The sequence below is a fragment of the Balaenoptera borealis genome, assembly GCF_965194805.1.
Source record: "Balaenoptera borealis genome assembly, chromosome: 11".
In the NCBI taxonomy this organism is placed as follows: Eukaryota; Metazoa; Chordata; class Mammalia; order Artiodactyla; family Balaenopteridae; genus Balaenoptera; species Balaenoptera borealis.
Genome location: NC_138868.1, coordinates 43818365 through 43834351, shown reverse-complemented (window position 1 = coordinate 43834351; position 15987 = coordinate 43818365). Strand labels below are relative to the sequence as shown.

At 39.8% G+C, this 15987-nt stretch overlaps 1 protein-coding gene across 1 annotated transcript in view; it reads left to right on the top strand.

Moving 5' to 3' along the window:
* TEAD1 (TEA domain transcription factor 1) overlaps positions 1 to 15420 on the top strand; it is a 264328-nt gene extending 248908 nt beyond the window's left edge. Inside the window, exons 13-14 of the mRNA XM_082341601.1 lie at positions 1963 to 2115; positions 7324 to 15420. Coding sequence (XP_082197727.1) covers positions 1963 to 2115; positions 7324 to 7437 — 267 coding nt within the window. The 3' untranslated portion in view covers positions 7438 to 15420. The remainder of the gene's footprint in view (positions 1 to 1962; positions 2116 to 7323) is intronic.
* The last annotated feature ends 567 nt before the right edge of the window (positions 15421 to 15987 follow it).

The window sequence follows — 15987 nt, the reverse complement described above, 5'->3', positions numbered from 1 at the left end:
TCATATATAGGTTTATCCCTTTCTTGTTAAATATATCTCTAAATATTATATAATTTGTTAATACAATTTCCAATTTCCAGATTTTAATTACTAGAAGAAAGCTCCTAGTTTTTGCATATCTATATTCTATTTGTCCATCTTACCATATTCTCTTATTTATCTCTAGCGGGTTTTGCCCCCTAGATTCATGGGTTTTCTCTGTTGTATTATCTTAGCAGCAGCAAAAAGAGAAGACTTTATTTTATCTCTTCGTTTCCAATGTTCATGACACTTTTATTATTATTACTATTATTATTTTCTCACCTTCTCTTCATTTGCTAAAACTTCTAACACTGTTGTAAAAAGAAATAAAAGAAATAGTGATGGTGAGTATCCTTGTATGGTTACTGATGTCAATAGAAATAGTTTTGATGTTTTGACGTTTGGGATTAAACTTATTATTGGTTTTTATAAATGGTCTTTATTTTATATTTAAATTCTTTCTTTCTATTCCTATTTTACTTAAATTTTTTTTATTAGTAATAGCTGCAATATTTTATCAGATGCCTTTTCAGCAACTCTTACTATGTGATTTTTCTCCAATTTGTTGACATCATGAGTTAACACATGTCCTGTGTATGAACCACCACAGCATTCCTGAAGAAAGTTCTACTTTGGATACTTTGATGCATTGTTTGCTATTTTACGTAAAATGTTTGCACCTCATAAGTGATATTAATCTATACTTTTCTTTTTTATAAACTATCAACTTTTGGTATTGGATATACATCAATTTCATAAAAATAATTGGAATACCTATCATAGTTTGAATATCATTGAAAATAACTGTTCTTTAAAGATTATATAAAACTTAGCTGTGAAACCATTTGGTCTTGGGACCTTTTTCAGTGGTAGATTTCTAAATAGTTTTTAGTCATTTCCACAGTAATTGACCTATTGGAGTTTTCTACTTCTTTTTGGTTCAGTATTAGCAATTTGTACTTTGCTGGGAAATCATCCTGTCCTCTAGGTTTTCCTTTGCTTTTATTGATTGATTGGTTGGTTGGTTGGTTGGTTGGTTGCCAAAGAGTTACATGAAGTAACCTCCTCTAAATCTTCTGAACAATAATGTAATTGTGGTTTTGTCTCTTTTCTTTCTTCTTCTTAAGATTGGGAAGGGTTTATTTTATTTTGTCTTTTTAAAGAACTAGTTTTTATATCCTGTCTACATTTTAAATTTCCTTTGCGGGACTTCCCTGGCAGTCCAGTGGTTACGTCTTCGCCTTCCAATGCAGGGGGTGCGGGTTTGATCCCTGGTTAGGGAACTGGAATCCCACATACTTCGTGGCCAAAAAACCAAAAACCATAAAACAGAAGTAATATTGTAACAGATTCAATAAAGACTTTAAAAAATAAAAGGTCCACATCAAAAAAAAAAATCTTTAAAAAAATTTCCTTTGTATTGATTTGAGCTTTTATCTTTATTAATTTCCTATTCCTGGTTTTCACTGGTTTGGGTTTATTTTGTAGGGTTTATTAATTTTCTAAGATGTGTACTAAGTTCTATAACTTTTCATCTTTAATGATGAAGACATGAAGCTGCTTTCCTGCAAGTATAGCTTCATTGAGTCCCAAAAGTTTGATGTAAATATTTTCTTTTTCATTACTCTTTAGATAGCTTGTAATTTCTTTTTAAATTCCTCTTTGATCCAGAGTATCTAAGAGTGTCTTTCTTATTTCTAAGTGCTTCAGTGGGATCTTCGCAAGTTTAAAAAAAAAAATTTCCAGAAAAATAATGGATTCTGAGTATGGTGTTAAGTTTGGAGATAGGATTTTTTAAAATGAAGTAAACTACATAAGTAGTGCAGCATATAGCAGGTGATTCATGTTGAAAAAGTAAAATGCTTTTACAGGCAGTAATATCTTTTTTATGTATTTTGAAGTCAAAAGTGTACAAATGCTCAAATCCTTTTTCCCTCACAGACGGAATATGCAAGGTTTGAGAATGGCCGATTTGTATACCGAATAAACCGCTCCCCGATGTGTGAATATATGATCAATTTCATCCACAAGCTCAAACACTTACCAGAGAAATATATGATGAACAGTGTTTTGGAAAACTTCACAATTTTATTGGTAACTGTTTGTCTCTTTCATGTTTTGTCAGACTCAGCCATGAGGCTGGTGGGGAAGATGGGCCTGGGAGGTGCTGGGGCTTGGGCCAAGGGTAACTGGCTAGACTGTGGGGCTGGGCCCCAGGTGGTCAATCAGCAGTTGAATTCACACATCCATAGGGCAAACTTGGTTTGGCTCAAGTTTGTGGAAGAGAAAGGGGTCTCATCTGGCTGGGCTTTCTAAGCTTAGCCGAACTGGAATTTGGGAAGGGAGGGTGAGGGTGATAACAACTAGATTCTTAATTCTGGCTGCACATTAGCAAGACCTGGAGAATATCTAAAAATCCCGATAGCAGGGCTGCATCCTAGATCAGTTAAATCAGGATCTCTGAGGATAGGACCCGGGCATGTGTATTTTTCTAAGGTTCCCTGGGTAATTCCAGTATTAGCTAAGTGTGAGTCTCAGCAGCACCATGGTATACAAATCATAAATGAGGCAAAAGCTGAGTCAGCAGGTTTGTGCTTCAAACGTACCTAGACTCATTTCATGAAGGATTTACAAGGCCTTATTATTATAAGTAACATACATTAATATAGCAAAATATAAACCCTCAGTACCAGGAGAAATATAAACTAGAATACAGTGGCATAACCAGGAGCGGGGGGAGAATATTTATGGGCTGAAAAGTATGGTCAAAACTTAATGGGCAGCTAAAGGGCAAGGAAAAAACAATGGTGCTCAAGGTCCATGATGGGAAAATTTTCTGGTTCCCCTGGGCAATGCTCTGTGTGTTTTTTTCCCCCTAAATTTAACTTTAAAACAGTTTCTCACGGGGGCTTCATTTGGTTACTTAGGAAGGTTAGTAAGTACAGTGCTCTTCTCAAAATATACCTATAAAATATGCAGTAATGGATTTCATAAAGCTAATTTTTTAAAAATAACATTCCTTGATTAAACCAAAGGCAAAATGCCAAAACAAAATTTGGTGGAAACAATTTTGCAAAAAGGGGCAGTAGGACAATATTGTGGTCAAATATTCAGCCCTCTGAAGGCCTACTTTGTTATTCTTTGTTACCAGGTTTAAGAACTAGAATACTTAGAGCAAGAATTCTTTACCTGGACTTTCTGGATTCAGTGGGACAGTGGTTCTCAATCAGTGATGTGCTGGTTTAAAAAAAAAAAAGGCTCTCCCCTAGTTCCTTCCAAAACCCTGATCCGTAGCTTTTGCCCATTTCCACTGTTGCAAATACAGTCTCTATGGGCAATTTCAAGCTACCAATATTTGTCCAGCTCACGAAATTCCTTCATATTTAACAATAACTTTCAGAGCTAGTAGGAGCCAGCTCTTGTATGCCACTGTAAAAAAAAAAAAAAAAAAAAGATAAATAAAAATCAAGAAATTAAACACCTTCTGCATATCAAGATATTCATCCAGGAAGCTTTTAAAAATTCTGAAGGATGGGACCCAGAATCATGGTTTTTGTTTATTTTTACTGCTCCCCAGGTAGTTCTGGTGTGTAGCCAGGTTGAGACCCACTGCTATAGGGGATTGGTTAAGTGAGCCACAGGGAGCCTCAGAGTTCACAGACACGTGATTATGGGTATACAATTGGCAGACTGATAATTTTATATCTAATTTTCATTTATTCCAAGGAGAGAATCTCAGTGGATTCTCATATGTGTCCATGTCCCTCTGAAACTTGGAAACTAGCAGTCCAGGAGAAAGTTTGGAAAACATATTATAACTATTCATTAGTATCCTTTTTCTAATGGTCTTTGGTGAAAATTGAGCAGTTCAAGGTTTGGGGTGCTGGCAGGTACTTGTCATATAGGTGTTCTTTGTTGCTATTTAAGAACAGATGGATCACCTTAGTGCTCAGATGACCAGAAGGTGTGTGTGGCATCCTGGTATGGACGTTAAGTTGCCTCAGAAATTAACCAAAACTCTCTGAGTGGATGGCCACCCCCCCTCTTCTGGAGGGAGTCTTAGATGTTTCTTACAAACCAGTGAGACTGTTTCAGCATGTTAAGAAATATGTCCTCAGTCCCTAAAACCCAACCTCACAGCACAGCCAAGATAAATATGATCAGGGAAAGTTGTAAGTAACTATTACCCACAAAACCCATGTAACTATATCAGTAATGCTCCCTTGGAACACGTGGCTTCCATCCATTTAACTTACCAGGTTAAATTAATTTTAAAACGTATCATTAAGCAACTATGTACATCCCTTTGATATGAAGAATTAGAAGCAAATAAATATAGAATTAGTAGCAAGTAAATGTTTGCTAGAAATAATAGTTTTCTGTAGAAAAACTGAAATTAAGCCAGCACTCCTGGGTAATGAAAATGAAGTCATCTCACTGATAAACAGGAGAGATCATACTTTTCAGCACTTCCTCAGGTGTAGGGACATGGCCAGATGACAGTTGCTGGACACAGTTGCAGGTGTTTTACTAGGAACATTAGATACAAAACCTGTGTCACCACGGCCAGTTCTAGGCCTTACTGGCTGGTGGGCTAGACTCTGGTTTCGTCAGAATGATTCAGGAATTGAGGTGACCCTGTAGGTTTGGGGCCTTAATGGTGGCAATCAGACTGAGGAAGACAGCGACTGAATTGTGGGCCAAGGATTCCGATCATCTTTTGAGGTCATATTCAGACATACAGGTTGCTAGAAACATTTTTTTTCCTTCCTCCTTCATCTCAAGCATGAAGCCTAAATAGGATATAGTCTTTCATAGAAAGTCTGCAAGAAGGTAAAATAGATCATAGAGGTTCCAGGCACAGTGCTGAATCTTTTGTAGATTATATTATGAAATTCTCAACTACAGAACTGTGAAGTCATTTTTATTCCTATTTTATGGATAAGGAATGTTAGTCCTTCCTGAGGTCACAGAGCCAGTGATAGACGTAAATTAAGATTTGAATTGATGGAAAAGACACTTTGCAGGATGTCATGGTCATGGAATGAGAAGACTTGAGTTTAGGACCCAGCTCTACTTTATGACCTTGGGTAAGACATTTAAAGTCTCCAGACCTCAGTTTCCTCCGTTTACAAACAAAGTGCTCAAGTCTGCCCTCTCCACCTCAAAGGTTATTGAGAATGTTTGCATTCATTCGGCTAAGTTATGGAAAGGTTGTACTAGCTGCTGAAATACAGTGCAAATAAAACACAGGAAATCTGGGCCTTGTAGGGAGAACGAGGCAGGTAAATAGACGATGACGATGCAAGACCATCATGGCTGCAGTAAACTTGTGAAACAGACATCATGGGAGCACAGAGTAGTTGAACTGCCTGAGCAGGCACCTGTACTTGGAATGAGGTGGGGAATTCTCAGGAATGTTAAAAGATGATATTTAAGTTGCCTGATGGACAAGCAGATATTTTTCAGATTTACCAAGAAAAGGCCTGTTCGGTGGGTGCATACTGACATGTCAGTTGCGGGGCTGCGGTGAACTAGACAGGCGGGACCAGGCATCCTGGGGTCTGGTGAGGGAGGCAGGCATTCATCAAGGACAGGGAGTCACAAAATGCGTGTAATTCACCTGTGGCTGGCGGCTGGTAGAGGTCGGTGCATGGTGACAAGAGAACGTGTAATAGGAGGTCAGGGAAGGCTTCCCTGAGGAAGAAACAATTGAGAGGTGTCTCCAGATGGATAGAGAGGCAGAGAGGGAAGGGAAGAATACTGCAGGCAGGTGGGAATGTGGTAGGAGGAGGACTGGAAACAGAGCAGTGTGGCTGGTCGGGTAGGACCAGCCAGAATGGGCCGCTCACTCTCATCCTTGTAGGATGAGAACAGGTTTTCTTTTCATCCTAAAGTTTAAAAGAGGCCATTCAGCTTTTAGGCAGGAGTGTGTTGTTGTCAGATTCATATTTCTTTCAAGGTTACTGTGACTACTGTGCGCAGGTGAGACTGGTGCCCGGCAAGGGTGGCCGCTGGTGGAGGAGTCCAGGTCAGCTTTGCTGGTGCCTTGGACTGTGGCAGGGGAAAGGGGAGATGGATTCAAGAACTATTCAGGAGGTAAAAGCAGCAGGACACGGCATTTGTTTGGATATAGGGATGAGGGAGAGAAAGATTTCAGGGCTGGAAGACTTGCATACTTGGAGTATTTGATCTGCAAAGGAAGTGGCAGGGAGTGAGACTAGAAAAGCAGGTGGGTACCAGTATTGAAAAAAAACTTTGTTACCCAGAAAAAAAAAAAAGAAAAAAAGTAGATGATTCATCACTGTATCAATGCATTTATCTAGAGCAGCATGGCATAACGGGTAAGAAAAAGGTCTTCAGATTCAGAAGATCTGGGTTTTTCGTTGACATTAGTATAACCTTAAACAAATTAACCCCAAGCATCCTCCCTTGTCAAAGAGGGAGTGATATCGCACCTGCTCCTAGAGTTGTTGCAATATTATATGAGATACTTTCTGTAAAGCATTTAATACAGAGGAGGTGCATAGTAAGCACTGAACAGATGGTGGCTATTATTCTGTGAATTTCCATCCATTCAGCGAATACAGTGGACCCTTGAACAACATGGGTTTGAACTGTGTGACTGTTCTTTTACTCAGCATATATTTCACTGAGTCCAGGCACTGCATGTTAATACAGTGGTGAGCAAGGCACTCACAGAGCTTATGTCTCCCATTGGCTATCGTGAAATGGAATTTAGTAGAGGTTTCGGAATAAGATAGGAGACAGTCCCTAGGATAAATGACTGTCCCATGGGACAGAATTATAGAAAATTCTCTGTGTTGTAAAAGAAATTGCACACCGCCCCCCAAAAAAAAACAAAACAAAAACCCCACACTAATTCTTGTGGTGTCTTCTTAGGCTCTCTGAGTGAGACCCAATCTGTAAGGTCTTTCTTACATATGGTAACTAAGCTTAAATAGGATTTAAGTTGGACCTGTAATATCCTGAGTTTGTGCTGGAGGGGGTGGAGGGAGGCTGGGCAGATCTCTTAACAATCCACTTTTTGAACATTGGACTCCATATTCCTCTCCAAGTAAATCGTAGTCATCATGACACAGATGGAATATGTTTTCATTCATGTGGTGTTTGATATAGATATATATGTATATATATACTTTAAAAAATATTTTATTGACAGAGTTGATTTACAATGTGTTAATTTCTGCTGTACAGCAAAGTGATTCAGTTATACCTATATATATTGTACATTCTTTTTCATATTCTTTTCCATTTATACTTTTTTTTTTATTAAAACAGGTGGTAACAAACAGGGATACACAAGAAACTCTCCTGTGCATGGCCTGTGTATTTGAAGTTTCAAATAGTGAACATGGAGCACAGCATCATATTTACAGGCTTGTAAAGGACTAACCGTGATTATTTATATATATAGATATCTGTATATACACACACACATATGTGCACACACACACACACTCTCTCCATGATTGAACGACTGACTGTAAACCTCACCACGCAGGGGTGCTGCCCTGGCCCTGAGGTCACCCCAACTTTTCTAAATCCTGTTTGAGTGAAGTCATTTTTTCATGTGTTCATACTCATTGTAGCTGTGAAGTTCTGGTACAGTTGTGAAAAGAGAAATCGAGTTGTTTCTGTGTGTTATTCAGATCCACAGCCCACAATTCCTCAGAAAGATGAACCTTAAGAACCCAAGTCTCTGTCTGCAGAGACCTGTTTCTCGTTGTGGTAGAAAAAAAAATTAAGACAGAGCATTTACCATTGGACATTTACAGCCTTTATACAAATGTATTTAGTGTTTTTTTTTTTCCAACATAAAATTCTTGTTTTAAGATACAAGTAAAATTAATCTTTAAATATAAATGTAAATTAGTACACAAAACTAAGAATCTTTAGACTTATCTTTGTAACAAATTAGGGTGGAAGTTATGAAAGAATGTAATTCACTAAATTATTTTTTAAATGAAACTTTTCCTTCTTTTTGAAACCAAATGTTAAAATATAGCCTTAAGAAATGCTTGGTAGAAATATCCTAATGAGACAAATTTGTACTTTTTTCCTCAAGGTTAAAACTAATCTCCTAATCCATTAAACTCTTGAAACAGCTATTACAGAGGAAGAAAACTTCACCCCTTATCCTTAACATATATAGTATATTTAAAAAATATAAAATTGTATTGTACTAATGTGATGATTATTTAATGAAAAAGAAAAGATGGCTCTTTTTGCAATAAGTAGATAAATACTGAAAATCTAAAATTACAATGTTTATAGTCTTGTGTGTGCAGTTATATTTTATATGGACAACCAAATTTTTTAGTAAGATGAGTAAATATTTGAACCACTGAAATTTAATAACAAAAATTTAAAATTGGCATGAATACTGCACTGTGAGCTGCAAATTATAGAAACCCTGTGGCTGGGAGAAATTTCATCAACCAAACTCATAAAAGGCTCATCAGTTTTAGGATCTCTGCTCCCCAGAAAATCACAAGTGTGCTCACCAGCCTGTGGGTAAATTATTTCTGGTGATCCAATATGCATATTAACCTGCTGTAACTATATGTGTACGTGTGTGTTTGTGTGTACATATATACACATATACATATATAGTTATTCAACACATATTTATTGAACATCTATTCAGTGTCACTCAGTTTTCTAGGTGCTGATATGTGTGTATTTCTCAATCTGTGTCCGTAGATCTAGGTGTATTCGCTAAGGACACCCATTTCCTTGACATCTCTCAATAAGTCACAATACTTATTTGACTGAGGTTGAAGAGGCTCAGCTATCTATCTCTGCCCTTTCCAAACAGGCACATTTGGGAGGTTTTCTTCCTAGGAGGAATTCAACTTTCCAACCCAAATATTCCAAAGCATTGTCCAGGCACAGTTGGTTTGATGTGGCCACCTGTCTAGGGTTATTTCCATAAGTGCTTCATTGCGAAGGGGACAGGGCATACTCCCCAACTTCCTGGAGGAAAGTGACATTTTTCATAATTGTCAGGAATAGGTTAACACTATTAGAACATAAAATGTTTTGTAAGTTGTGAAATATGTCAAGACTTTTACGTCAAGCCAGAAAATAAAAACTTTGTTCTGTCACATTCAAATAACCTACCCACCCCCTTCCCTGTCCCACCACCTGCTCTGACCCTGCTTATATATTGGTTAGTATCTGGTGGTCATGAGGGTGTGGCTGGCTCGGGGCAAACAGAAGAACCAAGCCTGACCTCTCCCAAACCCATGACCCTGGTCACTGGGAAGACCAAAGGAGAAAGCGTAGAATTTTCCCCTTTTGGAACGCACATCCCTTACATAAGCCAGTAGCATGGTGTGTATCTTCCCTCCATAAAGAGACTACAGTTTGTTCCCTGATTCCAAGTGGACCTTTGAAGAATTGCCCTAGTGGCCCACCCTTCTATCTGGTCTTCGGCCCAAGCATTAAGCTTCTTCCTTGGTCATCATATTTACGACTTCTCTCGGTCACCCTTCTTAGGGATGCTTCTTTTGCTCCCATCTCCTGTGTCTCTACTCAAGGTGTTACCCCCAGTCTCTCAGGACCAAGGGGCGCAAATGATCTTATGTGGCTAAAAGCCACACCATCCCAGAACTTCAGGGCAAGAGGTATTTGGTTCACGTTTTCTCCCAGGAATGGGGCTCTTTGGTGCTGCCCGGAGGGCTCTGAGGATTTACTTTTTTCAAAGCGCAAATAGATCGAGACCCAAGAACACCAGCTAGAGGGTAGTTCTTTTGGCTGCAGAGAAGGGCGTACCCTGGTCTGCTGAACTCACAGAGTTAGGCTGGGCCCTCTGATGCTTGTCCTCTTCCTCCGAATGCCTTTGTAGTTGAGTTTGGGGGTTTACATGGATGAACTTGAGGATTGCTTTCTGCTCTTAAAACAAGTTTACTTCTTGTCTTGTTCCTCTAAAGATTTCTCCAGGGCAGATATTCTCCCTGTCTTAACCACTGGTCCAACCTCTTAGCCCTTTCTCTGTCACTCCCAAATTAGACCCTGGGATTAGATTTGTGTTATAACATCGAATCCAAGTCTGTTTTTGGTCTTTCACCCTTTATGCAGAGTCTCCTCCCTTCGTAAAGCTTTCTGTACCATAAAGAAGCCTTTCCAAAGCTCTGTCCTCACTGCTCTTTTCTGGGTGCTCTATCTCCTGGTTGACGCTCCACTACCAGGATCGATTCAGGGACATCTTGTGCTTTCACTGGAGAGTTCGGAGGCCACTTTCCACAGCCTAAATAGGGAGAAGCTGAAGAACTGGGCTTTGGTCTCTGGTATTCATTTTCGTCTTAGCAAGAGACCTAAATAAAGTTGGGGCTTTTTCAAAACATATCCTAGAATCCCAGAACGTCCAAGCTACCCTAGATCAGGGTTTCTCGACACTGTTGACATTTGGACCAGATAGTTCTCTGGGGTGCAGGGCTGTCCTGTGCATTGTAGGAGGTTTAGCAGCGTCCCTAGCCTCTGCCCACTAGATACACCTTTCCCCAGTTGTCACAACCCAGAACGTCTCCAGACATTGCCAAATGTGCCCTGGGGCACAGAATTGCCCCTGGTTGAGAACCACTGCCCTGCATCTGACAGGTCACAATTGCCGTATTTGAGATTTTCTTTCTCCTTCCATTTTACCCTGAGAAAGCTTCTCTCCTGGGAGCTTTGTTTCAGGCCATCAAGAGACAGGTAGGAATATTACTCAAATGATATTGTGTCCATGTTTCTTCCTGTTTCAGAACTTCTATTTCACAACAGAATCTCTGCTACAAGTATTTTTTCCTTCCTCCCTGGGAAAGTTGGGGACAGCTGGCCACCATCATCCCTATAATCAACTCACACCTATTTAAAGAGCATTTTTAATTTGCTCTTCATTGCTTATTTTATCAGGTTAAAAAAAATCCCACCCATTTTTATTACTTCTCATAAGGTTATAGTTCTCATTATCAAACCTTTAATCATTTCAATAAATTTCCTCTGGTCTTCTACTTTTAGCCTTGCACTCATTGCTTTTTTGTAGAATTTAGAGAAACCTCTGGAACATTTCATCTTTAAGGATGGTGGAGAGAGGGATTCATTTTGGAAGAGGGCTGATCGAATTTTTCTTTATTGAGCTTTAGGAAAGCACAGTCTTCAGGCATACCTCAGAGCTAGTGCGGGCTCAGTTCCAGAGCACCACAAGAAAGCAAATACCACAGTAAAGCGAGTCACGCAGTGCATATAAAAGTTATGTTTACGCTATATTGTAGTCTATTAAGTGTGCAATAGTATTATGTCAAAAAAAATCAGTGCATGTACCTTAATTTAAAAATATTGATAAAACATGCCGGAACAATTACAATAGAAACTTGAAGGTCACCATAAAAAATATGAAAATAATAAAAAAGTTGAATTATGATTCAATTATTAATTATTGCGAGAATTACCAAAATGTGACACAGAGACGTGAAGTGAGCAAATGTTATTGGAAAAATGACGCTGGTAGACTCGTTTGACGCAGGGTGGCCACAAACCTTCAACTTTTAAAGACTGCGCTATCTGTGAAGCACAATAAAACGAGGTATGCCTGTGACCTCCATTTTGTAGATGAGAAAGTTGAGGCCCAGAGGGGAGATGACTTGCCCAGAGTCACCCAGCTGGTCAGTGACAGATTAAGGGTAAGGCTCTGGGACTCCTGCCACTTAATCCCTGGCCTCTTGGCGGGGGTCGTTCCTCTCTGGTGCTCAGGGCGGAAGAGAGAGAGGGCGGTTAGGACCCCCTTCCTCTGCCAGAGCAGCTGCATCTCCTGGTGGTGGTGCTGCTTCTCGCCCTGGAGTGTCTTGTCTGGGAGGCCCCCGCGAGCAGATAGGAAAGCTGATGAGCCTTTTCCTTACCCTGAGGACAGTTCACCTGCCACAGGCTCTGAGTCAAATTTCTCTGCACAAAGCATCCCAGCAGCAAAGTCCCACGCTCGGACCAGCCAAAAAACAGCCCCCGTGCCCAGAACTTGGTGTTACAAACCCAAGTCTTCTTTAGGTCTCAGTACTCTAGTGGCTTTTGCAGTTTGTTTTTGTACAAACGTAAGTTATTTAAATCACACAAGATGACAGTCAACTTTTCAAACCAGGTACCGATAACTTGTATGATTTTGTCCATGCTCTGGTACACTACACCTGTCCTAACGAAGGGTAGAACCAATTTTGTGTTGGTGTTCACACCTGTGACATTAAGAGGATACGTCTGCATTGCTTCTTTCTTTCTGTTGATGTTTCTGTGGCAAAACCCTGCACATGTCATTTCTGAAAAGCCTTAAATCTTTGCGATGTTGCGTGTAGGGTTTGCAGTGCAGAAGGCTGCCTCGGAACTGTGAGCCCTTTTGTAAGCTGGAAGCGTTTCTCTTACTACTGTTAACTTTTGTAGGAAGTTTTCAATTCAGAGCTGCCAAAGCGTTCAGTAAGCAGTGCCTTAGTGATACTTAGTCGTGCCGCCAGCCTTTTCTCACACCAGTTCTCGATGTCCCTTTACTGATCGGCACGGTATTTAAAATAGAGCAAGCAAGCATTGTTTTCATTTTTGTTTTGTAAGCCCATTTTTCTCCAGTTCTATAGGAAACTGACTTCTTGGTCTGAAATCTGAAATGAACAGAAGTCAGTTCATTGACCACACTGTCAAATGTCTATACCAAAATGGAAGGTTTTGCAACTTCGTAGTTTACTATGAAAAGCAAATTGTATACTTTTAATGTTGCCTTTTAAATTCATGACCAAATACTTAGCTATTTGTGAATCTTCTGCACTCTAGCATGAAAGTGCCTTTGGTTTGAGATTCCAGCTTAGAAAAGTGCTGCCATAATCACGATAATTTGTAGAGAGACCAAAAATATTCTGAGATCACCGTAATGCCTTTGGTTTACTGGGATAGTAACCAGCCACAGGCCTCCATTCACAAGAGCACGACGCGGACCCTGCCTGCTGCGCTGTCTGCCTGCCGTGGGGGAGCCCCTGCCACCCATGCCCCCGGGGCGCACGGCGGCAGGAGGGCCCCCAGGAACTGGTGTGTTTGTGCGCCGTGACCCCGTGCGCCATCTCCGCCCGTCACCCAGCCCTGCGTCCGCCTGAGGGAACTTGCACACAAACCGCAGACTCTCGGCTGGTGGACAGACTTGTCCTTCTCCTTATGCTCATGTCCAGTCTGTGGAGGCCTGCCTTTCCACTCAGATGACAGCGCGCACTTCTGGTTTACGCAGTGATACCGTTTTGAAAGTTGGAAGCCTCAAACTGAGATGACAGTGCAGAACAAAAAATGGGTTAGGGTCATTACAATTGAAGTGTTCTTCTTAGGGCGAAAATGTTGACTCTGAGTGTTGTCTGAATGTGCTATGAGAAACTTCCAAAGAGCACCACTCACAATTCGGAATTCTCGAAGAATGTTCCAGCCCTCCAAAGGGCAACTCTTTAGAGTCCGTGTTGGCTTTTATCAAAACCTTGTATAAATTGGGAAAATTGATAGAGGGGAGGAAGAGGAGTGAAAAGGATGAGAAGGCAAAAACACGAGCCAAACAAAAGCCAGGACAAAAAAGACTTTTCTTTACCAATATAGACTTTACAGTGACATTAGACATCTTTGAAAGTTAGCCTCTGAATGCGTATGGTCCGTCTGTCTCTACCTGGTGTCTTTAAGAATACCCTCTTTGGGCTGTCTGAAATTTCAGGAGTGATTTCTATCCACACCAAGTTGTGAGTATTCATAGAAATTTCTACAAGAAAACAAAAAAATTAAATGAAAAGGGAAATTGCTCAACACAAGTTATAGTTAGCTGCTTGAATTCAGCCCCTCCCTGTCATGTCAGGACTATACCACAACTTGGAAGAAATTAATCAAATGTTTGTTTTCCTGCTTCCCTTTTCAACTGTTACTGTGCTTTCTTTGGCAATAGTTTGCTCTCATTAACTCATTACTTATATCGTTAAGAATGAAGGTTTTGTGTTTAAAATTGCATTGCAAAGGATAGTTTCACTGAAGTCATGCACCATTAAGTAAGATGAAATATTTGTCTTTATTGTTCTACTTCCTAAGCCGTAAACTTGTTTTATTCTCTGTGAATTTGCATTGAGTCTGTTATATGCCCCACTCCATCATTTTAGCATTTGAAATAGCATTTATGTTCCCTCTCGTTCATCGTGAAATGGGGTCAGATTCCAGGAGATTCCACCTCTATCATGTTGGCTCTCTTTTGTCTGCCTTCCATTATGAAATTGTTTCCCCTTCCGCTTTTTCTGAGAGAGGCTGACAGAATCTAGGTGTAAATCAATTGGAAACCAGTCTCTGGTTTTCTCCCTCCCTCTCCCCCTCTCCTTCCCTCGGTCCCTCCCTCCTTCCTTCCTTCCTTCCTTCTCTTTTCTTTTTTGCATCAGTCATTTTCCGTGATTAGTCTCACTGTGTAAATTAGATATTAACTGCACTTCTTTAAAAAAAAAAAAACCATCTCCCTGTTACCTCCTTGAAAGAGTCACTTCTGTAGGCCTTTTTCAATAGGCTCATGACTGCAGATAAGGAAAAAAAAAAAAAAGTAAAAACAAAAACTATGTGCCTAAAAAAATGACAAAAAAAAGTTTTGTAACATTTAAAAAAGAAACCTGAATAGCCTTTAATTCTTTAATATGCTTAAATTTTATGTAAATCGGTTTTTGCCACGTGTGTTTGTTCACATTCTAAATGACTTAATGGGATTCTCACAGTCTGTGTCTTTGTGTCACGTGTATGAAATGGGCTTGTGACGTAAGCGTTTCATCTGGTCAGTGGTTCCTTTGATATTGTACTGCTGCTGGGAGTGGGCTGGGGAGCCTGCCTTTAGGCAGAAGGTTCCTCTTGGGTAGATTGGAGAGATGGGGGGATGGGAGCAAATTCTCACATACGTTTTCATAACCTGTTTGCAGAAACTTTGAAAAGGCATTTGGTTAAACCTCTTGGCAGTACAGTATTCTTGTATTTGTTAACGTCTGTGTTTAGGTACTGGTACCTTTTTGTTTAAAAATGTTCTAAGTGTTGGCTTTAAAGTGAATTTATCTTTAGTATGATAGTTATATGAAAATTATAGGGTTTGTGTGCAGAGAATTTTTTTATAAAGTGCTTTGTAAAAAAAAAAATGTATTCTAGCTTTCGCGGTACATATGTGTGATAACTGTAATATCCATGACAGTTAAGTGCAATTATTTCATCACTCTAAAAATGCTATTTTTGTGTCAGTTCCTGCAGGTGTTTTCATGTCTTTGCAAAGTGACACATTTTGATGCCTTCTTGATAAAGTGGTAGACATTTTGTAGCTTTCTAGAAACTTTGTATTCATACGGTATCAATGAAAAATAAAGAAAATGAAAGTGTGGGTCACCTTTTTTATCTGCAAAAGTGTATGTTGTTGAAAATGAAAGGTGCTTTATGTGTTGTGGGTGAATATATGAAGGACAGAGTAAAGGAGGTTGAAGCCATGATCCTTTTGATGGTGTCTGCCAAGCTCAGTCATCCGAACATGACATGTTAATGTCTAGCAGGGTTTCTTTCTTTCTTTCTTCCTTTGTTTTTTTTTAAATAGAAGTATAGTTGATTTACAATGTTGTGTTAGTTTCAGGTGTACAGCAAGGTGATTCAGTTATACATACATATATATCTATTTTTTCATATTCTTTTCCCTTATAGGTTATTACAAAATATTGAGTATAGTTCCCTTTAGCAGGGTTTCTTAAAAACATCCACAGGTCAGTTAGTCTGCCTGCCTGTCTGCCTGTCTCTCTTTAGTGTGTCATTAAAATTGTTAACCCGCCTTGCTGGGTGCATGCCAGGAACCAGGGGTAGAAGTTGGTGCCTGCACGGTGCATGCTGTAACCCCGCCCTGTCCTCAGGAGTGTGCAACACACACATGCACAACAAAGCCTTGGAGTCACTAAGTTTACTGCCTGC